At 34.1% G+C, this 24,525-nt stretch overlaps 1 protein-coding gene across 1 annotated transcript in view; it reads right to left on the reverse strand.

Moving 5' to 3' along the window:
- Positions 1 to 5,167: 5,167 nt before the first annotated feature.
- Positions 5,168 to 24,525, reverse strand: part of LOC133198564 (ficolin-1-like) — a 32,986-nt gene continuing 13,628 nt past the window's right edge. The window contains exons 3-5 of the mRNA XM_061334639.1: positions 17,086 to 17,179; positions 16,405 to 16,569; positions 5,168 to 5,554 (exon numbers count right to left, since the gene is read on the reverse strand). Coding sequence (XP_061190623.1) covers positions 5,307 to 5,554; positions 16,405 to 16,569; positions 17,086 to 17,179 — 507 coding nt within the window. The 3' untranslated portion in view covers positions 5,168 to 5,306. The remainder of the gene's footprint in view (positions 5,555 to 16,404; positions 16,570 to 17,085; positions 17,180 to 24,525) is intronic.

Genomic DNA, 24,525 nt, shown 5'->3' on the forward strand with positions numbered 1-24,525 from the left:
AACTGCATGATAAGTCTCTCAAAATTAGTTTGTCTACGAGACGGTCGTTTCAGATCACGCGTTTGTATCATATATAATTAAACGGTATTTTTTATTGTTCATATACTGTTCCAATAAAGTGAAGCACACTTGTTAACATTTATCAAATATTTTTTAGCAGAGGCAATGATAACATTTCTGTATTTTGACTCGTATACTTCAATTAGCCAAAATTCTGATTTCATGTTTTCTTCAAAATCTATTCCGAGTTCCCCAGAAAAAGATGACAAAAAAAAATCTTCTAGATTTTTAAAGTCCTGTAAAGTTTTCTCATTGGGTTGCCCCACAAGACTATGGAAAAACTTACTAAGAAGACAAACAAGAAATAAAAAATACTCAACCATTTTGTCGAGAATGTCTTTCAGATGTTATGATTTGCTTTTCCCGCTCATGAGTCGTCATTGAGACTTTCTTCAAAGGATTTTGTTCAAATTCACAATCAAAGGAGGAGGGTGTTGACAGAAGCAACAGTATGTGTAGCAGGAATATGACTGATTCATTGGTAGAATTGCATCAAAAAGCAGAAAAATAGCGATTGAAGCGTTAAATATCTGTTATATCTGTTCCAAATCACATACCAGCAAGTAACAGAAATCTTCAGACAACAGAATACCGCTATGAAAAAAAAAAAAACATGCAATAATGCAATGCTTTCCCCTTCCACTAGCGGAAAAGAATGATATCGGACAAAGAAAAGATCCTGTGAAATATTTTTTTAAAATTGTTTTTATATTATTATTTTTGTTTGTTTGTTTTTTGTTTTTGTTCGATTAACTCTTCCCAAATCATAAATGATTTTCCTTTTGACCAGAGAAAACTTTAAACCAGTGATGAGAAACTGATTGAGACACCAGATATCATTTATAGGTTAGATGCACCACAAGCAATCTTAGAAAAATATAAGCAGTATTATTAAGAGTTTGGCCTTGAGCCATTAGAAAAGATAGAATTATCATAATTTTTCAGACATTTCATTAATTAGATATTTCTCCTGTTTTATAACGTAAGTGGTTAATTAATACGTTGATGGCTTATTATTATACATGACTTCACACATGCCATTGGAATTGACAAGCCTTGTGAATGAAACTCTTAATAAACCACTTGATTACCTTTAAACTGTTTTCAGAAGCGTTCATTTTTAACGAGACAGTGATCAGGCTGAAATATAAAGTTTCTAAGTTTTTGAAATAAAGCTTCTCTTAAAACTATGATTTTTTTTTTTTTTTTTTTTTTTTTTTTTTTTTTTTTTTTTGGTACACAAACCTTGTTTAAGATCCTTAAAAAGTTACAGCAGCAATAAGGAAATCATTGGGAGGAATGGATTATTTATTCACAATAAGAACGATGTATTGATGATTTGGTTCATGTAATATCCTCTCTGGACTTCCATATGTACATCAAGAAGACGCGAAGAGATACAGGGATTTCATACTTGAGAAAAAGTTATCTTAAAACAAGGGATAGCAATCGGATAATTTAACGGTAAATAGTTAATTTTTCCGACCGATTATTCGGTTAAGCAAACGAACACTTGTTTGTAATTTTTTTAATGATTTTTTTTTCTAATTTATATTCTATTAACACAATATGTAAACAAGTAAGCTATGATAAACAGAATTCCTTACTTTCTACTAAAAGTAAAAAAAAAAGGTTACCATGATGAACGTTTATTTCGCTATTTCTGACAATCAAAACAGAAACATTTTTTCACCGATTTTCACGTCAAGTTTGCTTCCAAACTGTCATTAAATGATTTTCAATACATCATATTGATAATGACGTTTTTTCTGGCGCAAATTTATGAGTGTTTTCTCAACATCATAGAAAAAAAAGAGGTTCGCTTTCTGATTTTCCGAGGAGAAGAACCCGTCGATGAACTCAGCGATCCAGGCAACCAAGGTTTGTTTATATTTACTTTTATTTAGTACTTAATTATTATTTCTTGAAAGCTTACCTATTTTTTACGTTGCAAGGTAAAAAAGGTATCCTTTACTTTAAGAACTGAAAGAGAAAGTTTCTTCCCATTGACATGGTGCTTGGCATCATGTGCTGCTCAAGCATATGTTCAACGTTACTCAATAGTGAAGAGATACTAACTCAAGGGGGAAACTATCGAAGTCTGAACAACCAAGACAGACATCAGGGACTGCTAGCTTTCCTCTAGAGCCATTCAAAGTTCATAATAAATTCTTATAAAAATATTAAAAATAATTTGAAATTTGTCAAATTCTTGTAAGAACTAGAATCTCGCGGACGTCTTAGAAAACATTAAAATGAATCATGAACTGTTTTCTAAAACTTCCGCATCGAATTCATTGCGTCTCAACATTCCATTTCAATATTTTCTCAGACGTCCTCAATGAATTCGATGCGGACATCTGAGAAAATATTCGATTGAAGTAAAATTTTAGTTCTTACAAGAGTTTTAATACAATGTTTTCCAAGACATCCGCGATTGCAATCACTTCAAAGTAAATATGACGAATATCTAGACTTTGGATTTATCAATTTTAAAATACATGGTTAATTAAGCATTTAAAAATTGCTGGAAATAAGTTTAAATAATTCTTAATATCATGAAATAAATTATTCCTGTGCACGCCCTACATTTGGAAGGAAAAAACGAAATGCTAATGAATGCGGCTAGCAATCGTTACTTTCTAAAAGATGAATTACATGTATATAAATTCTACACACAACACATTTAAAGGTGTCTGTGTAAAAAATTGACAATGTCTTATACAGTTGAGAAAAGGATATACCATGCACCCAGAAGATATTATCATTAAAAACGTTTTTATTTAATTGATTGATTGATTGAATGTTGTTTTACGTCCCGTTAATGAATTTTTCACTCATACAGAGACGTCACCATATACCGGTGAAGAGCTTCAAATTTAGACCTTTACTCGGCACTCATGACTATTAAGCAGTGAGGGTCCTTTGTCGTACCATAATTTTGAAAAGAAACAGCCACTGAAACTCCAGAAGAAAAAGTAATTATGTACATTTTTGTACTTTGAATAAATCATCTTAAAAACTTTTTTGTGTTTTTGTTTTTTCGGTTTTCAGAAAATAGAGAGAGAGAGAAGCTGGCTGGCTGTATGTATGAATGACGCATGACGTCACAATGGGTATACTTGAATCGATGCCAAGTTTTTGTGTGTAATGCCTGTGTATACTGAAGACGTACAAACGTAGAACAAACGTCTTGTTTCATACTAGATTTAAAGCACAAGCTTGACCCCCCCCCCTTATATCCACTAAATGTACTAGCTTGACCCACCCATCTCCCCCAGGGGTTAAAAGTGCACTTAGTTGACCCGCCTATCCAGGATCTGGGGGGGGGGACAAAAGTGCACTCAGTTGACCCGCCTATCCAGGTCAGTTATACTACACACATAGCAAAATTCAGCTCAATATCTGTAAGCGTTTAGAAAAAAATTGTGGGAAACCCTGAACAATTGAAAAGGTCGTGATTCCGTCAAAATTCTTTTAAGCGGAACGAAATGCAAACTTGATCTGTAACTCATCAAGATACACTCACATACCAAACATCAACTCAATATCTGCATGGGTTTAGAAATAAAAGTGCGGAAAACCAAGTGGGACAGACTGACAGGCAGAATGAGGGACAGACAAACTCGGAGGAAACCTATAGTCCCCTCTGGTTTCACCGGTAGGGGACTAATAAGGAAAGACTGGAGTCATTTTGCTTAAATACATTTGTATTGCTAGTTGGTCCTTATCGTCTACAGTCGGTAAAAAATTGAAATATAGAACAGATGTAGAATAGACTGTAATGGTTTTTTTTATTTTCAGTAAAGTCACCACATGAATGACAGTAATTTTTTTTTTATTTCCTCACCCTGATGCTCTGTGATTTTTTATTCACTTTGATAAAGTATAAAACAACTTCGTCCAGTCTCTTGTCTACCATGACTCTACCAGTGACAATAACTCATCTACTGTCAAACAGAACACCACAGTGTAAACATACTATGTACAATTACAACTTTTGCAAAATATATAAATAACCTTTCAAGGCAAGAATCTGACTTTGAGAATGCTTTGCTCATTTAAACCAAACATTCATTTTTATTTTGTTTCTATATATATATATATATATATATATATATATATATATATATATATATATATATATATATATATATATATATATAACATTCTTTCTTCTATTCTCATTCAATCAAATAACCTGATAATTAAGTTATATCCAAGGATTTCTTCATTAACAACATCTAGGAAAGTGTATTACCTCTCATTTGCTTCACGTATTACAATTGTGTACTCTGAAAAGGCACATTTACTTATAATTTTATTGAATACATTACATTGATATCATTGCATTTGGTATCTTATGAATTCTGAAATAAAATCATCGACCGTGAAAATATAAAATTTAAAAAAACGACCACAAATTGTACTCGATATAGGGGATACCCATTTTGTTCATAAAATTCCGTCTAAATCAATGAAATTCAATGGATTTTTCACAAAATCTCTATTGCATACTCGAAATGCGGTTTGCCATTATACTCTCATGGGAGAATATGTAGTTCCTTTTCCGAGCTAAGTACTCACATTTACCTTTAGATTTGAATTATTCTATTCCGTTGTCATCAAGGGATCTTTAAGAAGATTGTAATATACTTAAGTTACCAGTAAGGCCTTTGGGTGTCTTGTTTAAAATCCTGTTGTTATGCTGTTCAATCTTTCAACTACAAAGTTACAGCCGAGACAAGAATTCTATAAACCTTGAGCTTACAGGGATGACCTAGGTTAAAGGTCATGACACACCCTCTGGTCATAAACAACCCTCTACATCTGATATAGTTCTGCCAAGAATTTTATAGCTGCCTTTGACCTTGAACTTGTCAGAATGACCCTTGATCGTAGTCATGACACTCCCTCGGGTCTTGAGCAATTTCTGTATCAAGTATGAGCTTTCAATGATTCTCCATACAAAGCAACAGCCCCGGACAAGATTGCAAGGACTGAAGACAAGGTAATTCCTGTAACCCCCCCCCCCCCCCCAAATCGTCTGTGGGTATAAATAATAAATTGAAAACCTGTTCCAACAAATCTTCAAAAATAAAATTCCTTAAACAGTATAATTTTTTATATGTATTTAGTATAGGCATTGACATAAATAACAGCTTTGAATAAGATGACATGTAACTGTACTATGATTTTAATTGAAAATTCATCCAATCTTTCATAAGACATAAGAGTTAATATACTTAACGAGATCGTATCATCATTTGTGTTTCAGTTATATTTAGTCCATTCATAAGAAGCGGTGACCAGGGTTCCACCCATTTTCCCGGGGCCCAGGGTCCGTTTAGGAAGGCATGGTGGCAGCCATTAAACCACCAGCCCCCTCTAAATTGAACAGCACAGTTGTTATCACCATTATTGTCGTTGTCCCTATCCAGCGTAGTAAAAGGCATCCCAGCGATTCTTCTGTTTGTATTTAACATATTGTCTCCTGTTAAGAATAAAAACTATTTATATATGTACATGTAAAATTGATGCAAGGAATCGACATAAAATTGAACATTTTTAAGTATTATCATACGAGTCCAAAGGTGACATATTCTTTCTTCAAAACGTTTACAAAACCCCCAAAACCCAAAAGTCTCTGACGAGACTAGCTTTTCTGGTCTGTGCAATGGAAGAGAAAAGTAGCACTTAAACTTGACACTTTGCAACAGCAACAAATAGAATAATGATCCTTGGTTTAGTCTCTTAGTGGCAAGATTAATTGCAATCAGACTAAAACTTTAGGAGGATGAGCCTTCTGAGAGGATTTTACATAAAGAACTGCGAACGATAGTATTGTTCTCCCGCCTACCTTCAAGTCAATTTTCAAAAGTTAATATATTTGAATGATTTTTCATATTTTTATAGATATTTATATGAATTTTCATTAAACATGATTTATTTGGGAAAACGAAGAGAGATAACTCTATAGTTTTGGTAAAACTTGTGTTTTTCACTAAAGAAATCAATGGAAAACGGAAAATATTTTTAAAACATCTTTCTCCCCCGTGAAAAAAAAATTCCTTTTTACAGGTAATATGGATTGTTATTTCACAAATTCATACCAAAGCTTTTTGTGTTTCACGGGGGGGGGGGGGGGGGGACATATGTTTACAGACAAAAATGCTCATTTTTTCACCAATTTCGAAGGCGTTTACAACTTAAACGTTGTATTTTATCAATTACATATGTTTAATTTTATATGCGTAAATCATCAGGAAAGATTTAAAGAACACTTATCAATATCCAAGAATATTTTAAAATATGCTGATGCTTTCAAGCCTGATTTCAATGGAAAACAACGTCTACCCCCCTTATAAAAAGAGCTGGAATTAAGAGTAATTTACTATTTAACACTGGTATTAAAATTATTACTCGATTACCATTGAACTCTTCTTTGGATTCATCAAAGATTTTTTGGACAAATTACCATTAGTATTGAATTAAATGGGTGTAAAATGTAGGCGGGAATCGGGAGTTAGCATGCGTAGTTCTTTGTTTTTTTAGTTACAATGGCAACTAACTTTAAGAGGAGTAGTTTCAAAAGTATTTCACAGATATTTCATTTTTCATAACCATGACAACACCATTCATCGAAATCATTCGATACACAGAATGAAAGAAAAAGTGAGCAAGCTCACATACCCCACGCTCCCCAAAAACTCGACAATGCAACACGTAATGACTGGCACGGTGCATTTTAAAAACACAATATAATTCAAAAAGGGGCATTACTTGCAAAAATCATCACATCAAAACTTCTTGCATATAAGGACATTCAAATCTTCGTATGTTACAAATTTAATTGGGCTGAAGTTTCTGGATAAATAATGGAATCAAAATTTCTTGGTAATATACAAATCTATACATTATGTCTGAAATACCTACAAAGTTTCAGGAAATTCAGTGCAGGAGTTACGCTGACAAACTGTTATTTAAATTCCTCAGTGATTTCGATTTGTTTAATGTGTGTAAGTCTAACACCTGACAATTTACACATTCAAATAATTGATGGAAACAAAATTATGATGTAGTCATATGAATTTGTTTATATACTGTACTTATGAAATTATTTAAGGCAAAGCACGAATTTGAGGGGGGGGGGGATTGATTGTATGTTGTTTTACGTCCCATTCGAGAATTTTTCACTCATATAGAGACGTCACCATATACCGGTGAAGGGCTTCATATACCGGTGAAGGGCTTCAAATTTTGACCTTTACTCGGCACTCAGGGCCATTGAGTAGTGAGGGATCTTGATCGTGCCAACGCCTGCCGTGACCTCGGTTTTTAAGGTCTCATCTGAAGGACCCGCAACTTTCACTTCAAAGTGCCGAGCGCATGGCGAAGGAACAGTTGCTACCCATTTTTTATCGACTTAGGTCAGTCGCGGCCGAGATTCGAACTCACGACCTTCCGATCACGGAGCGAGCGCTCTACCGACTGAGCTACCGTTAACGGTAGAAGGGGGGTGGGTGGGTTAGAACTATACAAGATTTTGTGTGCGTGTGTGTTAAATCATTAATATTTTGATCTCAAAATCAATAGGGATCTTTTAAGGTAATAAAATATTTCACATAAAATTTCATTACAAAAGCTGATTCAAGTGGATTTCCTTATTACTTAGCTAGTAAGTTTCTTCAGTAATAGGCAAAACTCTTCAGCCATAAAATAATGAATCGGAATTTCCTGGTAATGTGCACATCCACACACTGTGTACTAAATATCCGCAAAGTTTGACCAAATTCTGTGCAGGGGCTTAGGAGGAGTTGTGCTGACAAAAAAACAGGACTGACTGAATGACTGACGGGCGAGTCAAAAACATTATACCTCACGCAACTTAAGCTTGTTGTGTGGGGTATAATTATGTAGCTTAGTGTAGTCTACTTGTTTGCCATTCATCGATAATAAGAACCGATAAAGAGGGTTGTTTTGTTTAGTGTAGACTATTTGATTAGCAAGGTATATTGAATGAAATATATGGAGATAACGAATAGTATTAAAGCTCAGAAGTCCATTAAACAATACAGGAGCAGAGCAAACACGGACCTCCAAACATCAGAGGTGGGATCCGGTGCCATGGAGGAGTGTTCAACCCCTGCCGACCGGTCACATCCGCCTTGTGCTCCTTGTCATGATCGGGAAATAACGGAAAAATAACGGAAATCTGACCAAAACTGTAGGAGGAGAAGCATTTTGAATTTTTTTTTTACAGGCGGACGGACGCACACATTACTGTCGTATAAGCTTCTGACCAGAATGGCTAAACAAAGCAATCGCATAAATTGCAAGAGAAACAGGAAGACACTTCTGTTTTTGTGGATTGTCATATCAAATGGATTAGTCAATGAGACAATCAATACTAAATGATCATCAAATTATAAAAAATAATGTAAACGTGTACGTGTAATGTGTACGTGTAGTTTACAAGTGCACGTACAGGCGAGTTTGCTAAACCTCTCTTTTATCTGGAAACTCATAACGATTTGCGTCCATATCTTATATTGTCCTACGTTTAGAATAATGCCTAATAAGATAATTTGTTTTTTGTTAAGCAGACACGTTTGTCACATGGTTTGAGTGATAAGTAGTACTTTCCCGAGTCAGTAGTCGAAAAGCTTTTTTGTTTGTTTCGAACAAAACCAAGTTGATTGTTTTCTTACAAAAACTATGGGTAGATACATACAATGCTCATCTTCTAAGATTTTTTAGTATTTGAAGAAGCTAAAGGAAGTCTATAGTATTTGAGGAAGCTAAAGGAAGTCTATACTCAGATTCTTCAACTACTGGATACAAATAAGCGAGTGTTGTCATTATAGATGTTGCCCAGCAAACTATTTAAGCTACCGCGTGTGTCTGAAGATAATTCTCCGACTCAATCCATAGGCTTCTTAAATTTTCCAACAAAGGAATAGATGTTTTTAAAATTAAAAACATTCATCATAATAAAATTTCAGTCTTGCTTTTCACCATATTTCAAGTCTACATATTTTGAAGTCTACACCTTTCTTATAGATATATCCAACTGGTGCCCCAAAGCTTCCCAATTTTAAACAAACCTTACAGTGCCAAGGTATTGAACTTCTAAAACAAAATCCTCTTAAGTGTTCTTGATCTTGACTTCTTCTTTCAACTACAGCCCCGCTCGACATGTCATTACTGGTAATGTTATAGACTTGAAAATGAAAACAAAGCTAAATACAATTATCGTAAGAGGTCCTAAATACAGGGAACCCCGATCTTTCATTGCAGAAAGAAATTCATCGAGTCGCTTGTAGAGCAGAGCGACACTAAGGAATCACTTTACCAAGAGTATGTCTGTCTGTCCGTCTGTCACATCCTATATCTCAAGAACTGTAAGAGGTATGGATTTGATATTTTACACATACATTGCTTGGCACTATGGCATTTGTAAATTACCATGGTTACCGACCTCGTGACCTTTGACTTTGAACACTTACCTACTTTTCAAAATAGCCCATAGTGCCGATATGTCAAAAATGTCAATTTAATAATACATTTGAGGGTTATGGGACCATGTTTTCTTTGATTGTCAGATTCTATTGCAGCCTTACTATCCATGGATGCCATTTTTTGCAGGCAAATGCATGAAATATCAATTAATCATGCTTTTAGTAAATAAAAAGCTGACCACTCTTAGATTTTTTTTTACACCTTTAATGAAGCTTCAAAGCAGGCGTCTCATGCGTTCCTTAGAATTCTCTAGTTTCTATTATAAATTCAGTCTAAGATTAAACCTAACGTTGGGTTACGTATGAAAAGAAAGACCTGCGCACAGTGCCGAGCTGATAAAGGGTTTTAGAAATATATCAAAGAAACGTATAAAAGAAATTAGAGCAAAGCTCGTTGCAAAGCAATGAGTAGGTCTTCCGTTGGAGCTGCGGTCAGCAAGTACTGACCTTCGGTCAATGTCATTACACTTTCTTAGGTGGAAAGCAATTTGGAATGAAGTATTAACTTCCAATGTTTCACCAGTAGAAGAACAATGCACAGATTTACAGTTTCTTCTTCAGTGACCTTGAATTTCTGACAATGACCTTGCATCAAGACCATAATAGTTTCCAGTTAAGGTAAATCCACATGTGTAGGTCTCCGACGATGATAAAGTTTATACCTTTAAAAGAGTGACCTTAAACTTGCCTGAATGACATTCGTCAAGGTTGTGACACACCCTCGGTCACAAACAACCTTTATACCAAGTATGATCTTCAGTAATTCTCAATTACAAAGTTATACCCATACAAAAATTTTAAACTTTTCTGCCATTGTCCTTGAACTTCCCAGAAAGACCTTCGATCAAGGTCATGTCAACTCTTGGAGTATAAGCAATCTATGTATCAAGTATAAGCTTCAAGTGAATTCCAATTAAAAAGTGAAAGCATGGAAAAGGAAGTATTTTTATGCCAGAGACCTTGAACTTACTGAAATAACCTTGGGTTAAGCTCAGGACAAACTCGATCTCAATCACATTATGTTTTAAGAAAGAGCTAACTGATTCTCTCGTACAGATTAATAGTTTAGACAGAATTTTTACAATCTTTACAGCCAGTGACCCTGAAAATGCCGGAATGACCTTTATAGAAAATCATCTCAAACGTGCGGATCATAAGCAATCTTTGTACTAAGTATGAGCTTCCAAAGTTACAGCAGAGACAGTAATTTTCCGTTTTTCTGTCAGTGACCTAAACTTACTAGAATGACCTTGTGTCAAGGTACACCATTGATGAAGACCTTGACTTCGAAAACTACACAAATGTTGTCAAAAAGGAACTTCATCATTTTGATATCAAATTTAGAGCACTTTTGTTTACAATCAAGGAGATTTTAAACAAAGTAATTTTGTTAATGACTAATCACTTAATATGACAATTTCCGAGTACATTTTTTTTAATGGAAGAATTAGGGGGTGCTTACTCCTCCTAGGAACCTAATCCCACCTCTGGAATTTCCAGGGGTCCGTGTTTTATGTTCTGTTCACATATCTGTAATTTTTATAGTTTTTTTATGAAATCAATCAATGTTATCTTCACCTACTTCATTATAATATGTTGTAGCACAGTACATCTGAAATTTCTCCTTTACAGCGGTTTCTAATTTTGCTTGGTAGAGTATTTGCCGGACCCTGCAATGTATCTTCGTTGGTGAGAATTTTTATAACGTTTAGGAATCTAGTATGTACAGGCAGGGTAGATCGAATTCATTAGTACTAAACATTATGCGATGTAACCGACGCTTCATAAAAGTCGCTAAAAAGAAAAATAAGGGGGAGGGGGGTAAATAAAACTAGAAATATGTACATAGGACTTGAATGCCCCGCCGAGGGTATATTAGTAATGCAACATGAAAATTTGTATTAATGTATGAAATTTGATGTCAGTATCTTGAATAGTTTCTTTAAGTTGAAATCTAAAATGTTGGATATAGATGATAAATTTACACAAATTATTCATAAGTGCCTAAGCTTACATAAATATATCTTAAATCGTTCCTTTAAAACTAAGAAAATGCAAATTTAAGAAAAATGAGGTCAAGGTCACAGTGCAAGGTCAAACATTTTTGATGCAGCTGAATAGTTTTCACATATACGTACAAGTGTATTAGTTTGATTTCAATATTTTGAATGGTTTATTTAAAACTGAACTAAACACTAATTCTCAAATAAATGAAGTCAAGGTCAGAGGTAAGGTCAAAAAATGTTGATGCAGTTTGAAAGCTTACACCAGTATGTATTAGCATACTAAGTTCGATAAAAATATTATGAATGATTTCTTTCAAACTTAAGTTTAACACAAATTGATATGTGAGGTCAAGGTCAAATGAAAGGTCAAGGTCAAAAGAAGTTGATGCAGTTGAATTGCTTACATCAGTATGTATAAGCATATGACGTTTGACACTCATTTAAGGAAAGTGATGTCAAGGTCAAAAAATGTTGATGCAGTTGAATAGCTCTCATCAGTATATACATGTATCAGAATATAAACTTTGATAAAACTTTCCTGAATGGGTTCTTAAAACTGTGCTAAAAACTAATTTAAGAGATTGGGGTCAAAGTCAAAGGAAAGGTCAAAAAATGTTGATGCAGTTGAATAGCTCTCATCAGTATGTATCAACATATGAAATTTGATAACACTATCTTGAATGTTATCTTTAAAACTGAAAAACTGAGCTAAACACTAATTTAGGAAAAGTGAGGTCAAGGTCAACGGAAAGAATGAGGTCAAAAAATGTTGATGCAGTTGCATAGCTCTCATCAATATCTATCTGCTGATTAATGAAAATATCTTGGATAGTTTCTTTGAGCTGAACTACACACAAAGCGCGTCGGAAGGAGAGACGGAAGGACGGAAGACGGACATGACAAACACTATATATCCCGGATATATTCATGGCGGGGCATAAAAATGCTTAAATATCCATATTTAAATACACTGATTAACTCTGATTATATATAATGTTAATAATTTTTAAAGGAAACTTTTTTTTCCAACTTGGAACTCCATATAGGTATTTGTAAATTCATAGCTTTGTTTTCGTCTCAAGTCTGAAAGATGCTTGAGAAACATGCTTTAAGGAGAAAAGGGAGGGATGATTTTTCGCTATAAATTCAAAACAGGTCTTTAAAAAATTACAAAAAAAACTAAGATTATTTTTTGCATCGAGCTACATGAAGAAAGTATTTTTTCCAAAATTAAACGATAGATTTTTTTCATAACAAAAATTTGAAAAAGACGCATTTTTTAAGGCAGAGATGAAACATAGTTTTCAGTTTAAGTACTTCAAAAATATTTTATCCATATGTAGTTCTACAAAACTACTTTATTTGCGTCTTTAAAGGTGCTTAGACACAGATTTGAACTTAATATTTTCTCAAATTTTCTGTATAATATCACGACTTATATATTGAAACAGCATTTCACTCGATAATATAATAAAAAAACTTATTTTGTCTGGAAATCATTGGAACTACGAATTTTGGGACGCGTTTGGTTATCACATCCTTGCACTTTTACAAATTTTAATTTTATCCTTAATATTTAAGAAAAGAAGCAATTTTGTTGTGTATTAATGAAAAATATTACATCTATAATTCAGAGAATTCAGAGAAGAAATGTTCGAAAGCAAAACCCACTAGTACTGTCAGCCGTGCTCAGTGTTGTGTACCGATTTTAACGAATTGAACACACCCATGAAACGTAAACTGTTTTTAAAACAGGGCACGAGCTCTGTTATTGTTAATGTTTACGATTCACCGAGTGTGTTCAATTGCTAAACTCCGCACACACCACTGAGCACGGACTGACAATATTGTGAGTGGGTTTTGCTTTTTCACATTTCTACTCTGAATTTTCTGGATTATAGTTTGAATATTTTTCATTAATACACAACAAAATTGCCACTTCTCTTAAGTATTAAGAATAATATTCAAATTTGTGAAAGTGCAAGGATGTGTCGATCAAACGCGTCCAGAAATTCGAAGTTTCAATTACTTCGAGATAAAATAAGATTTTTATTATTAGCTCTTCTGAGCCAAAGGCTCAAAGAGCTAATGCTATGGCCATTTGTGCTGCGTGCGTAAATTTTTTAGAATATGGGCCATACCTCAAGAACCCCTTGGTCAATTATTGTCAAATTTGGCACAGGGTATCTTTGGCCCAAGGGCTCCCTTTTATACTAAAACTAGGGTTGTTACCCTTACACAAGGGGAGATAATTAGGAAAATAGAAACAAAATTACTGGTTGCTAAAAAATCTTACACAAAAGGATGAGGGTATGTTATAGATTAAAATTCAAGGAATTTACCCTGGGGCAAAGGGCGTGGTCTCAAGGTCACTTTAAAGTTGACCAAAAATTACATTTTATTCAAATGTTGATATTTTGGTTACAATAAGGACTAGGATCATCAAATCTTGTCAGTTGATGCATCTAAGGACGTCATATCATGCTGACTCAAAGTAGGTCATGGTGACCTACTTTTCAAATTTTGCGGCCATTCTTTTTCAAAATGATTTAGAGGCATATTTTGAACAATTTAAACTTTGTCAGTTGATGTATCTTAGGTCCTCAAAGTACGTCAATTAAAAAGAAGATCACCTCGACCTACTTTTTGAACTGATGGCTAATCTTTTTCAAAACAATTAAGGTCATTAATTCGAATACCGAGAGGTTTAGAATCATTAAATCTTGTAAGATCATGCATCTTGGGGCCGTAAAACATATTTATTAAAAAGTAGGTCACAGTGACCTACTTTTTAAACTGCAGGCATTCGATTTCAAAGCGTTTTAGAAGCATAATTTGGACATTTTAAGGCCTATGATCATAAAACTTCACAAGTTGATACATCTTGGGTCCTCAAAAAAGGTCAACTGAAAAAGAAGTCACCGTGACCTAACTTTCAGTTTATATGACTATAATTAAATATTTCAGGTACCTATTGGCTAAGAATCATCAAATTTTGTCAGTTGATGCATCTTAGGTCTTCGGAGTAGGTAGACTGAAAAGTAGGTCACAGTGACCTTCTTTTGAAAATTTATGGCTTTAATTAAATATTTCAGGTACTAATTTGCTTAGAATCATCAAACTTTGTCAGTTGATTCATCTTGGGTCTTCGGAGTAGGTCGACTAAAATGTAGGTCACCGTGACATACTTTTGAAAATTTATGGCTTTAATTAAATATTTTTGGTACTTATTTGCTTAGAATCATCAAACTTTGTCAGTTGATGCATCTTGGGTGCTTGGAGTACGACAGCTGAAAAGTAGGTCATGGTGACCTACTTTTGAAATTTTATGGCTGTATTTAATATTTTCGGGAACTGTTTGGCTTAGAATCGTCAAAATTTGTTAGTTGATGCATCTTGGGTCCTTGTAGTGGTATGACTGAATAGTAGGTCACTGTGACCTACATTTGAAAATTTATGGCTTTAATTAAATATTTTAGGTACTAATTGGCTTAAAATCATCAAATTTTGTCAGTCGATGTATCTTTGGTCCTCGGAGAACAACAACTGAAAAGTAAGTCACTGTGACCTTCTTTTGAAAATTTATGGCTTTAATTAAATATTCAGTTATTAATTGGCTTAGAATCACCAAACTTTGTCAGTTGATGTATCATGGGTCCTTGGAGTTGAACAACTGAAAAGTAGGTCACTGTGACCTACTTTTGAAAATTTATGGATTCAATTAAATATTTCAGGTATTAATTTGGCTTGGAATCATCAAACTTTGTCAGTTGATGCATCCTGGGTCTTTGGAGTACAACAACTGAAAAGTAGGTCACATTGACCTACTTATAAAATTTATGGTTATAATTTTAAAAAAAATATTTTAGGTATTAATTGGCTTAGAATCATCAAATTTAGTTGATGGATCCTCAGAGAATACAAGTGATAAGTAGGTCACCATGACCAACTCTCAGGTACTAATTGGCTTAGAATCATCTTGGGTTCTCAAGAGTGTGAATTGGAATTTCAAGGGTTTATCTAAATATCCAGGATACTTAGAGGCTTCAAATAGAAGTGATAGGTTGTAGGTTTATCAGAAGAGCGATTCAAGTATGAAATTGTATAGCAACATATATGTCATGAAATTATACAGAAAATATTCACTTCAAATCTGTGTAATCAATTTTATAGTTAGTTGATTGAAAATGTTTTATCCTCTTGAACAGCCAAAAGGAGGTAACTTCTGGAACTTCCTGTCCAAGTAAGACTCGAACGATTTTGTTCAAAATCTGCATACCCCTGGTAGATATAGTCCTTCATAATATATATATTTATAATTAACGAAAATTAAACGACAGGAATTTTAGGTGTGTTGTACATCCTTACACATCTTTTGTTCAAAATTGCTCATGAGATTTATCCTCTTTTAGAAATATAGAGAGTTAATTATTTAGTATTGCATAGTTTTTTGGAACATTTATAAATAATTACTGTTATATATAATTACAATGAAAAAAATAATCATATAAATGTATAAAGTTTATTTCCAGAGAAGGCGAAAGACCTTTATTTGAACAAAATAAAAACAAATTGTGTTCCCTTACTTTGTTTGTGGAACACTAAACATAAGAAAAATAAAATACAAAAAAAATCAATACGATTCCCCTTAAAATACCTCTTTAAATACTATGAATAAATCTATCCAAAAATTTAGCAAAATTAATTTTCTATCATTTTGGATGACTTGAGGTGAAAAAAGATGTTTAATGTTGAAAACATTGAAGAAGAATAGTAATATAACTTCAACCAAAAAAAGGTATGCATCGTGTTCGTACCTAGTGTCCCTGATGCTGGTCCTAAAAGGAAGAGTCTGTAGTTGTCGGTTTCGTCTGATACAGAGATCTGGTTATAAAGCTCGTGTCTTTTATCTACATTGTTTAATGTGAGGGAAACGTACAGCGCTGGGCGATCTTTTGTTAGTTGGTGAATAGCGTCATTTCCTGTGAAAGAAAGGCAGTTAATTACAGGTATATGATTTTTAAATGACAGCGTATTTCCATGGACAATGAAATCAGTTTTTTTCCTCACTAAGCTAACTAGACTTTGCAAGGTCAGACGACCAGTTCTCGAGAAATATATATATATATATATATATATATATATATATATATATATATATATATATATATATTACTTTTTCCAATATTTTGTAATTGAAATATTGCTACTTTAAGAACTTCCCCCATAAAAATTGGGGTACATTACCAAACATTTGTGCAAGATTCCGGAGATAGGCATTTCCTATAATCCTATACTAGAGATCATTTGAACACCTGATATCAGTAATTTTGGTCTCTATATTCAGACATTTTGAAAATGTCTTAGAAATTAAAATATAATGATAATTATAAATATTTTTTTGGATATTGCAAAAGAATGCAAAAATAGATATTCGAGGAACGTGTCGTCTGACTGACCTTAACACTTATTCCGTTTAACAAATTTTGCAATCTTACCAATCCAATAATCTTCTGTGATTCCAAACCCAACTTTGTAATCAGTCCAATTCCTGTTAAAGTTAACAGCTCCTGTTGTTCGCCTTTGTATTGCCTTCAGAATTTTAAAAACAGTTAATTAACATCTTGGCAAGACAAAAGTTTCTGATACACTACTCCTCTCCAAGACCCTTGGCCTACGGTACTATCAAAAGTCGGGATTTTTTTTTTCTTGAGTTGTGATTGGAGTCAATTGATACTGTTCGATCAATCAGCGAATGTTTTTGTAAATGAAGTATCTCCGTTCGGAAGAAGTCTTGGGAATTAAAAGCACTAGTTAACAACTTCTGTAAGATAACGTGCCATTCTATAAATATCTATTGCGTCATCCCACATTAAGCAGATGTGCATATAAATTTCAATATTAACGGATAATTCTCGCGATAATCCAATTTCCGCTTTCTTTGCCAGCAGTTAACGTTCGCATAAACTCGCAGTCAAGTATCGTTCAATGATAACCGTATAGATTACATAGATAACTCTAAATTTTAAGACACTAAAATAATCGCAAAAATTGACTTCGCAAATAAAAAAAAAATAAAAGTGTTTTCTATTTTTCGCAAAGATTGCGAAACGTAAAAAAAAAAAAAAAACACCGTTAAACAGTGTATTGCAGATTTAGATTTGCACACTGTATAACAATTAAACACGGCTTTTTAATTATTCTTTAAATACTTTTTAGCTCACCTGAGCCGAAGGCTCAAGTGAGCTTTTCTGATCACATTTTGTCCGTCGTCCGTCTGTCCGTCTGTAAACTTTTCACATTTTTGACTTCTTCTCAAGAACCACTGGGCCATTTTGACCAAACTTGGTACAAAGCATCCTTGGGTGAAGGGGAATTTAAATTGTTAAAATGAAGGGCCAAGTCCCCTCACAAGGGGAGATAATCAAGAGAAGACAAAAATAGGGTGGGGTCATTAAAAAATCTTCTTCTCAAGAACCACAGGGCCAGTAAAGCTGAAACTTATATGGAAGCATCCTGGGGTAGTGTAGATTCTAAATTGTTCAAATCATGACCCCCGGGGGTAGGGCGGGGCCACAATGTGGAATCAATGTTTTATATAGAAATATATAGGAAAAATCTTTAAAAATTTTCTTCTCAAGAACCACTGGGCCAGAAAAGCTGAAACTTATGTGGAAGCATCCTGGGATAGTGTAGATTCTAAATTGTAAAAATCATGACCCCCGGGGGTAGGGCGGGGCCACAATAGGGAATCCAAGTTTTACATTGAAATATATAGGAAAAATCTTGAAAAATCTTCTTCTCAAGGACCACTGGACCAGAAAAGCTGAAACTTATGTGGAAGCATCCTGGGATAGTGTAGATTCTAAATTGTAAAAATCATGACCCCCGGGGGTAGGGCGGGGCCACAATAGGGAATCCAAGTTTTACATTGAAATATATAGGAAAAATCTTTAAAAATCTTCTTCTCAAGAACCACTGGGCCAGAAAAGCTGAAACTTATGTGGAAGCATCCTGGGGTAGTGTAGATTCTAAATTGTAAAAATCATGACCCTCGGGGGTAGGGCGGAGCCACAATAGGGAATCCAAGTTTTACATTGAAATATATAGGAAAAATCTTGAAAAATCTTCTTCTCAAGAACCACTGGACCAGAAAAGCTGAAACTTATGTGGAAGCATCCTGGGGTAGTGTAGATTCTAAATTGTTCAAATCATGACCCCCGGGGGTAGGGCGGGGCCACAATAGGGAATCCAAGTTTTACATTGAAATATATAGGAAAATTCTTTTTCTCAAGAACCACTGGACCAGAAAAGCTGAAACTTATGTGGAAGCATCCTGGGGTAGTGTTGATTCTAAATTGTTCAAATCATGACCCCCGGGGGTAGGGCGGGGCCACAATAGGGAATCCAAGTTTTACATTGAAATATATAGGAAAAATCTTTAAAAATCTTCTTCTCAAGGACCACTGGACCAGAAAAGCTGAAACTTATGTGGAAGCATCCTGGGATAGTGTAGATTTTAAATTGTTCAAATCATGACCCCCGGGGGTAGGGCGGGGCCACAATAGGGAATCCAAGTTTTACATTGAAATATATAGGAAAATTTTTTAAAAATCTTCTTCTCAAGAACCACTGGGCCAGAAAAGCTGAAACTTATGTGGAAGCATCCTGGGGTAGTGTAGATTCTAAATTGTTCAAATCATGACCCCCGGGGGTAGGGCGGGGCCACAATAGGAAATACAAGTTTTACATTGAAATATATAGGAAAAATCATTAAAAATCTTCTTCTCAAGAACCACTGGGCCAGAAAAGGTGAAACTTATGTGGAAGCATCCTCAAGTAGTGTACACTCTAAATTGTTCAAATCATGACCCAGGGGATAGGGTGGGGCCACAATAGGGGGAATCCGAAGTTTTACATTGAAATATATAGGAAAAATCTTTAAAAATCTTCTCAAGAACCACTGGACCAGAAAAACTGAAACTTATGTGGAAGCATCCTGGGGTAGTGTAGATTCTAAATTGTTCAAATCATGGCCCCTGGGGGGAGGGTGGGGCCACAATAGGTATTACAAGGGGGGAGTCTGGTAATGAACAGCATGGCCAAAGTTACTCAGGTGAGCGATGTGGCCCATGGGCCTCTTGTTTTTAATATGCTTTTTATTTCTGTTATGACGCAATCTGTCCATACTTGGTAAGATTTGTAAACAGTTCCGACTTGGCAGCACCATAGCCAAGGGCTTATGAGAAGTGTAGCGGATCAGAAACACTTCGTAAGCGGAGATGGTTGAAAAATGTTAAGATTTTCGATTTCTTTAATCCTTTTTAGAATTCTATTTTTGTTTTTAATTTCTTAGGTTAAAGCGGTGGATCATTATATTATAAACAAAATGGAGTCCCCATGGCAGTTCTTAAAATTTCCAACTCTATTTTTTGTCCTTTAAATAGTTTCTGTATGCATGATTAAACATTAAAAAAAGGACACATGATTTGGTTAAAATGACGTTGTATATTATAACTAGTTTTCATTGTTTGATAAAACAATCAGAACTTGCAAAGACTTTGGGACTAAACCCTAGTACAGTATGTACTGTGATAAAGCGATATCAGGGCTGGGGTTTGGTGGAAAAAGCCTAGAACGGTGGGAAAGTATAAAAGTCACCCCTACCAATGTGTTCGGATGATATTCTTTATCGTTGTTAAGTGTAGCATAACATCCGAGGGCGCGATTTGACCTCTAACGAGACCAGCCTTGAGACTGAACGAGATCTGCATCAGTTCCTGTAAGATTTAGACAGGAACTGGATGTGTGGTTTTGGATTTATGCGTTTAACGTAAGTAAAGCTCATTTTATTTATCTTTCATCACTTCAACATTCTTTTGCACATAAAAATTGATTCATTTAGTCTTTATTTCTCGCATTCTATTGCCTCAGACACTTGAAGTGAGAAACGTTAAATCAGATACATTTAGAGTTATCGTCCTTTGTTTACATGCCTCCACGTGGTGGAAGAAGAAAAATGTTTTTGAGCTATAAAAATATATAAGGCTTTTCAATTTTTTTTAAAATATTATACTAAAATAATTGATAATGTTCTTGGTGTTGTGAAATATTTTACCACAGTATTGAAAAAGGGAAAACTGATTCAATGTGCAGAAAATGTTATAGTCTGTTTTAATTTTTGCAACAGCTGATACACACAGTTATACTGGTAAACGCAATTTCTCAGTTGATTGCATGTAATATGAATAACAGTGTAAAAAAATGCTTAAATGAATACAAAATGAGTGTTACATTAAAAATTGCAAGAAGTGGCCAAGGTTAACATCTCTGTCAAGTGATCAGCTGGTGAACACACAAATAAGCACTGGTCTTTCTCTCTCTCTCAAAAATTAAATAAATAAATGAAGAATTATTTAGTAATATTTTAGTTGCTAAGCTAAAGCTTACTCCAGACTATGCCCACTTGTCCACATGATATTCATCAGAGAGACATCATAATGCAGTGAACATTATACATTTATTGAGTCATGATTGTGTTCTCAGGCAAAATGCATTTTGTCAACTCTCGAACCAAGCTGTTTGCCTGAGCTAGGTCATTAGGCTGAAGGCAGACAGTTTGGTTTGAGGGTTGACGAAATGCATTCTGCCTGAGAACACAGTCAATAATTATAATGTTTTGTTATACCCTTTATTTCATTAACATACATGTTACTTATTCTGGCTTCTATGATGTAACTTTCCTTTACACGCACTGCAGTTTAACTTGGTCTATTTCATCTCTGTCAAACACCAACGAATTAATGCAAATAAGAGTTATCTGACATATCAGTCGAATATCTAATCGATAGGTCCAATATCTCACTCTGGGGTCAAACATCGATTTTCGACAGTACTGCTCAGTAAAACATTGAAAATGTTAGACTTTTTCAGGATGAATTTATATAGTAAATAATTTTTAAAGGTATATAACAAAAATGTGATAAAGCCTGGTAAACTCAAAACTAGATCATAATGACTCTCATATTTTAAAGAATTAAAGATTCATATTCTAATTAATTCATGTATTATTGTTATCAAATTTATTTCTAAACCTGAAACATTTTGCAGACATTGTGCTTTCAATATATAATTAGTTTCTTTGTTGAGGGGTAAGGTTTAATATTCTGGAAATTCCATATCCCATCTATATCTAATACCATATTAATTAATTAGCTTTGCACCAAAATATTTTTAATATTTACAATAAATTAGATATTTGCATGTACGGTAACCAGCAGCAGACATTAAATGTGTACAAAGTATTATGAAGAAAATATGATTACTTGAATTTAAAAGATGTTTTTCACAGCTGTTACAATCCACATTACATGTATTACTTATCATTATCTGAGTTTTCATTAAAATAATTGACTTTTACAGGCACAAATGCAGGATTTTCCATTAGTAAGAGAGGCTTTTTTAGCAAGGGAGGGGTCTTGGGACAACTTATATCCCCAGAGGGTCAAGGACAGTGTTAGGTGGGGGTAAAGCCCCTGAAGCTCACGAGAATAAGCAATTAGAGAACCTTATTTTGACACATAAATGACTCTAATTTTACCTTTAGTTATTAGATCATTTGATATGAAAGTGAAAACTCTATGTATAAAACATATCTGAAACACTTTTTTTGTTTTAGAGAGGGCTAGTGCCCCCACCTGAATCTGTGTGCTTGTACGCATTTTAAGATTTTAGTGATAAATGCAGTTGAACTTCGGTGTCTGGAACACTGATATCTAGAACACCATGGATATGTCAAAGTAATTTGGAAGTCCCAACTACTTATTCTTTAAGTATTTTACCCTCCATATCTCTAATCCTTGGAAATCTTGAAGTTTTTTCTCGGTCTTATCAAGTTCGTTATAATGAGGTTTGACTGTATATGTAGCTATGTGCTTGTAGTTATTTACGTAAATAAAAAGGAAAATAATCTTTTACACAGCAATGAAGAGCACAATTAAGATTACGACCAATAGATTATTTTTAACATGTTCAAATCCTATATAAGGCCAAAAAAAAAATAATAGTCTTGTTTCCTGCTACCCGACCTACCCTATTTTTTTGCACCCGACCCAAGTTTTTTTTCAAGTTTTGGAAGAAAAAAAATCGGGAATTTCTGGAATTTCATGGATCTGTTACCGTAATCGGTTTCTGTGTTAACACAAAACAAGCATTTCATGAAATTCTTGTTTTAAATATGGACTTTCATAAAATACCACTTGAGTTGTGCATAAAAAGACATGAAAGTTTTATTTTAAAAGACAGTATTGACCTGTGACATGTTTAATTTGATCTTGTATTAGTTCATATCCTAAAAAATGCCGTTGGAAAAAATAAAATAAAAATATAAAATAAAATAATTTTCCTACCTACCTACCCTATTTTTTTCAGGCTGGTAGCAGGAAACAGGACTATTATTTTTTGGGCCTAACAATACATGTACATGAAGTACAATTTTATAAAATTTGTTTAAAAAACTATGATCTCTGAAGATAACTTTAACAAAACTATATATAAATGAAGACTTTTCTTAAATTGTGTAAGCTGTTTTGTAGCATTATATACTGGCTGCGCTACAACAAGTCAAGTTTGTACACTGAGAAACTAATTTCATAGAAATGAATTCAATCTTTTAATGATCCTTTACAACTATAGCTCGGTAAATTAAGGTGTATTGGGACAAAACTTTTAGGTAAACTCAGCTAGCGATAAAACATACCGGTATTTCAAACTGCCATTTTCAATGAAAAATGAAGAAAATCAGGTATAAGTATGGAAGTTTCCTTTTCCACCTCAGACCAAAGAAATGTATCAAGATTGCCTACATGCAGTCTCTCAGAAATCATTTTTTCCCATATTTTCATCACCTCTGCTTTAAAATGATATTAAACTGCATATATATAGGTATAATGGTTACTTTTGACATAATTCAAATTGAATCCATGAAAATGCTTCATTTTCTACATATAGTTATTATAGCCATAAAGTAGAGAAAAAATTATGATGTCATAATGGATCTAGCATCAAAAAGACATTATTTTTATTAGATCTTGACTGTCAAGTTATATCAAAGGGTTTTATACAATGTTGTACAACTGTTGCCCTCATGTTGATAACATTTTAACATTGAGCATAATTAACTTTCAGGTCTCTACAGCAATGTTATTTCACAGAGTTCTGGAGCTGCACCTCGATCGCACCATACCTCTATCTTGAAACACAGTTGTGGTACATAGATTTAGACAATCGGTCATCTACAAGATGCCTCAGCACAAGTCAGATTTAACTGTTAAGAAAACCCTTAGTTCAAGTGACGTATCCCACTCACATCAGATACAGAGGTAATTTCAATGTATATGAAAGATTTGTTAAAAGTAAAGTCCCTAGGGCCAGAGGCGCAAGGGAGTTTCTGATTGAAATTTGTCTGTTGTATACTGGTGTACCGGTATTCATTGTGAGTATTGTTGCCCTTGTTGTCATCTTTGTAATTCTTCCTCAGATCCACCAGGCCAATTTCAACCAACTTGGCACAATTATAGTATTCTTGAATGAAGAGGATTAAAGTTCAAATGAAGGGCAATGCTCCCTAAAAGGGAAATACTAATGATAAATAAGTATGATGGGGTTACTTCAGAATCTTCTTTTCAATAAGGCAGACTTGCAGACATGAAAGCTCTCTGATATACATGTAGCACTGATTTGTTAACATCATTGTCCTGAAGGGTCATGAGGGAAGGGAAGTGTGGTAGGGCCACAATAGAGATACAATTTTTTACATTTTATTTTACATGGGAAAATCTGTAAGAACTCCAGGGCCATGATTAGAATGATATAAAATATATACAAGCATTCTTAGGTAGTGCAGATTGAAGATCGTTCAAAGGAAGACCGTAGGGGAA

This window comes from Saccostrea echinata, unplaced genomic scaffold, assembly GCF_033153115.1.
Source record: "Saccostrea echinata isolate AGI-Se365-2 ecotype Australia unplaced genomic scaffold, CSIRO_AGI_Sech_v1 ptg000033l, whole genome shotgun sequence".
Lineage (NCBI taxonomy): Eukaryota > Metazoa > Mollusca > Bivalvia > Ostreida > Ostreidae > Saccostrea > Saccostrea echinata.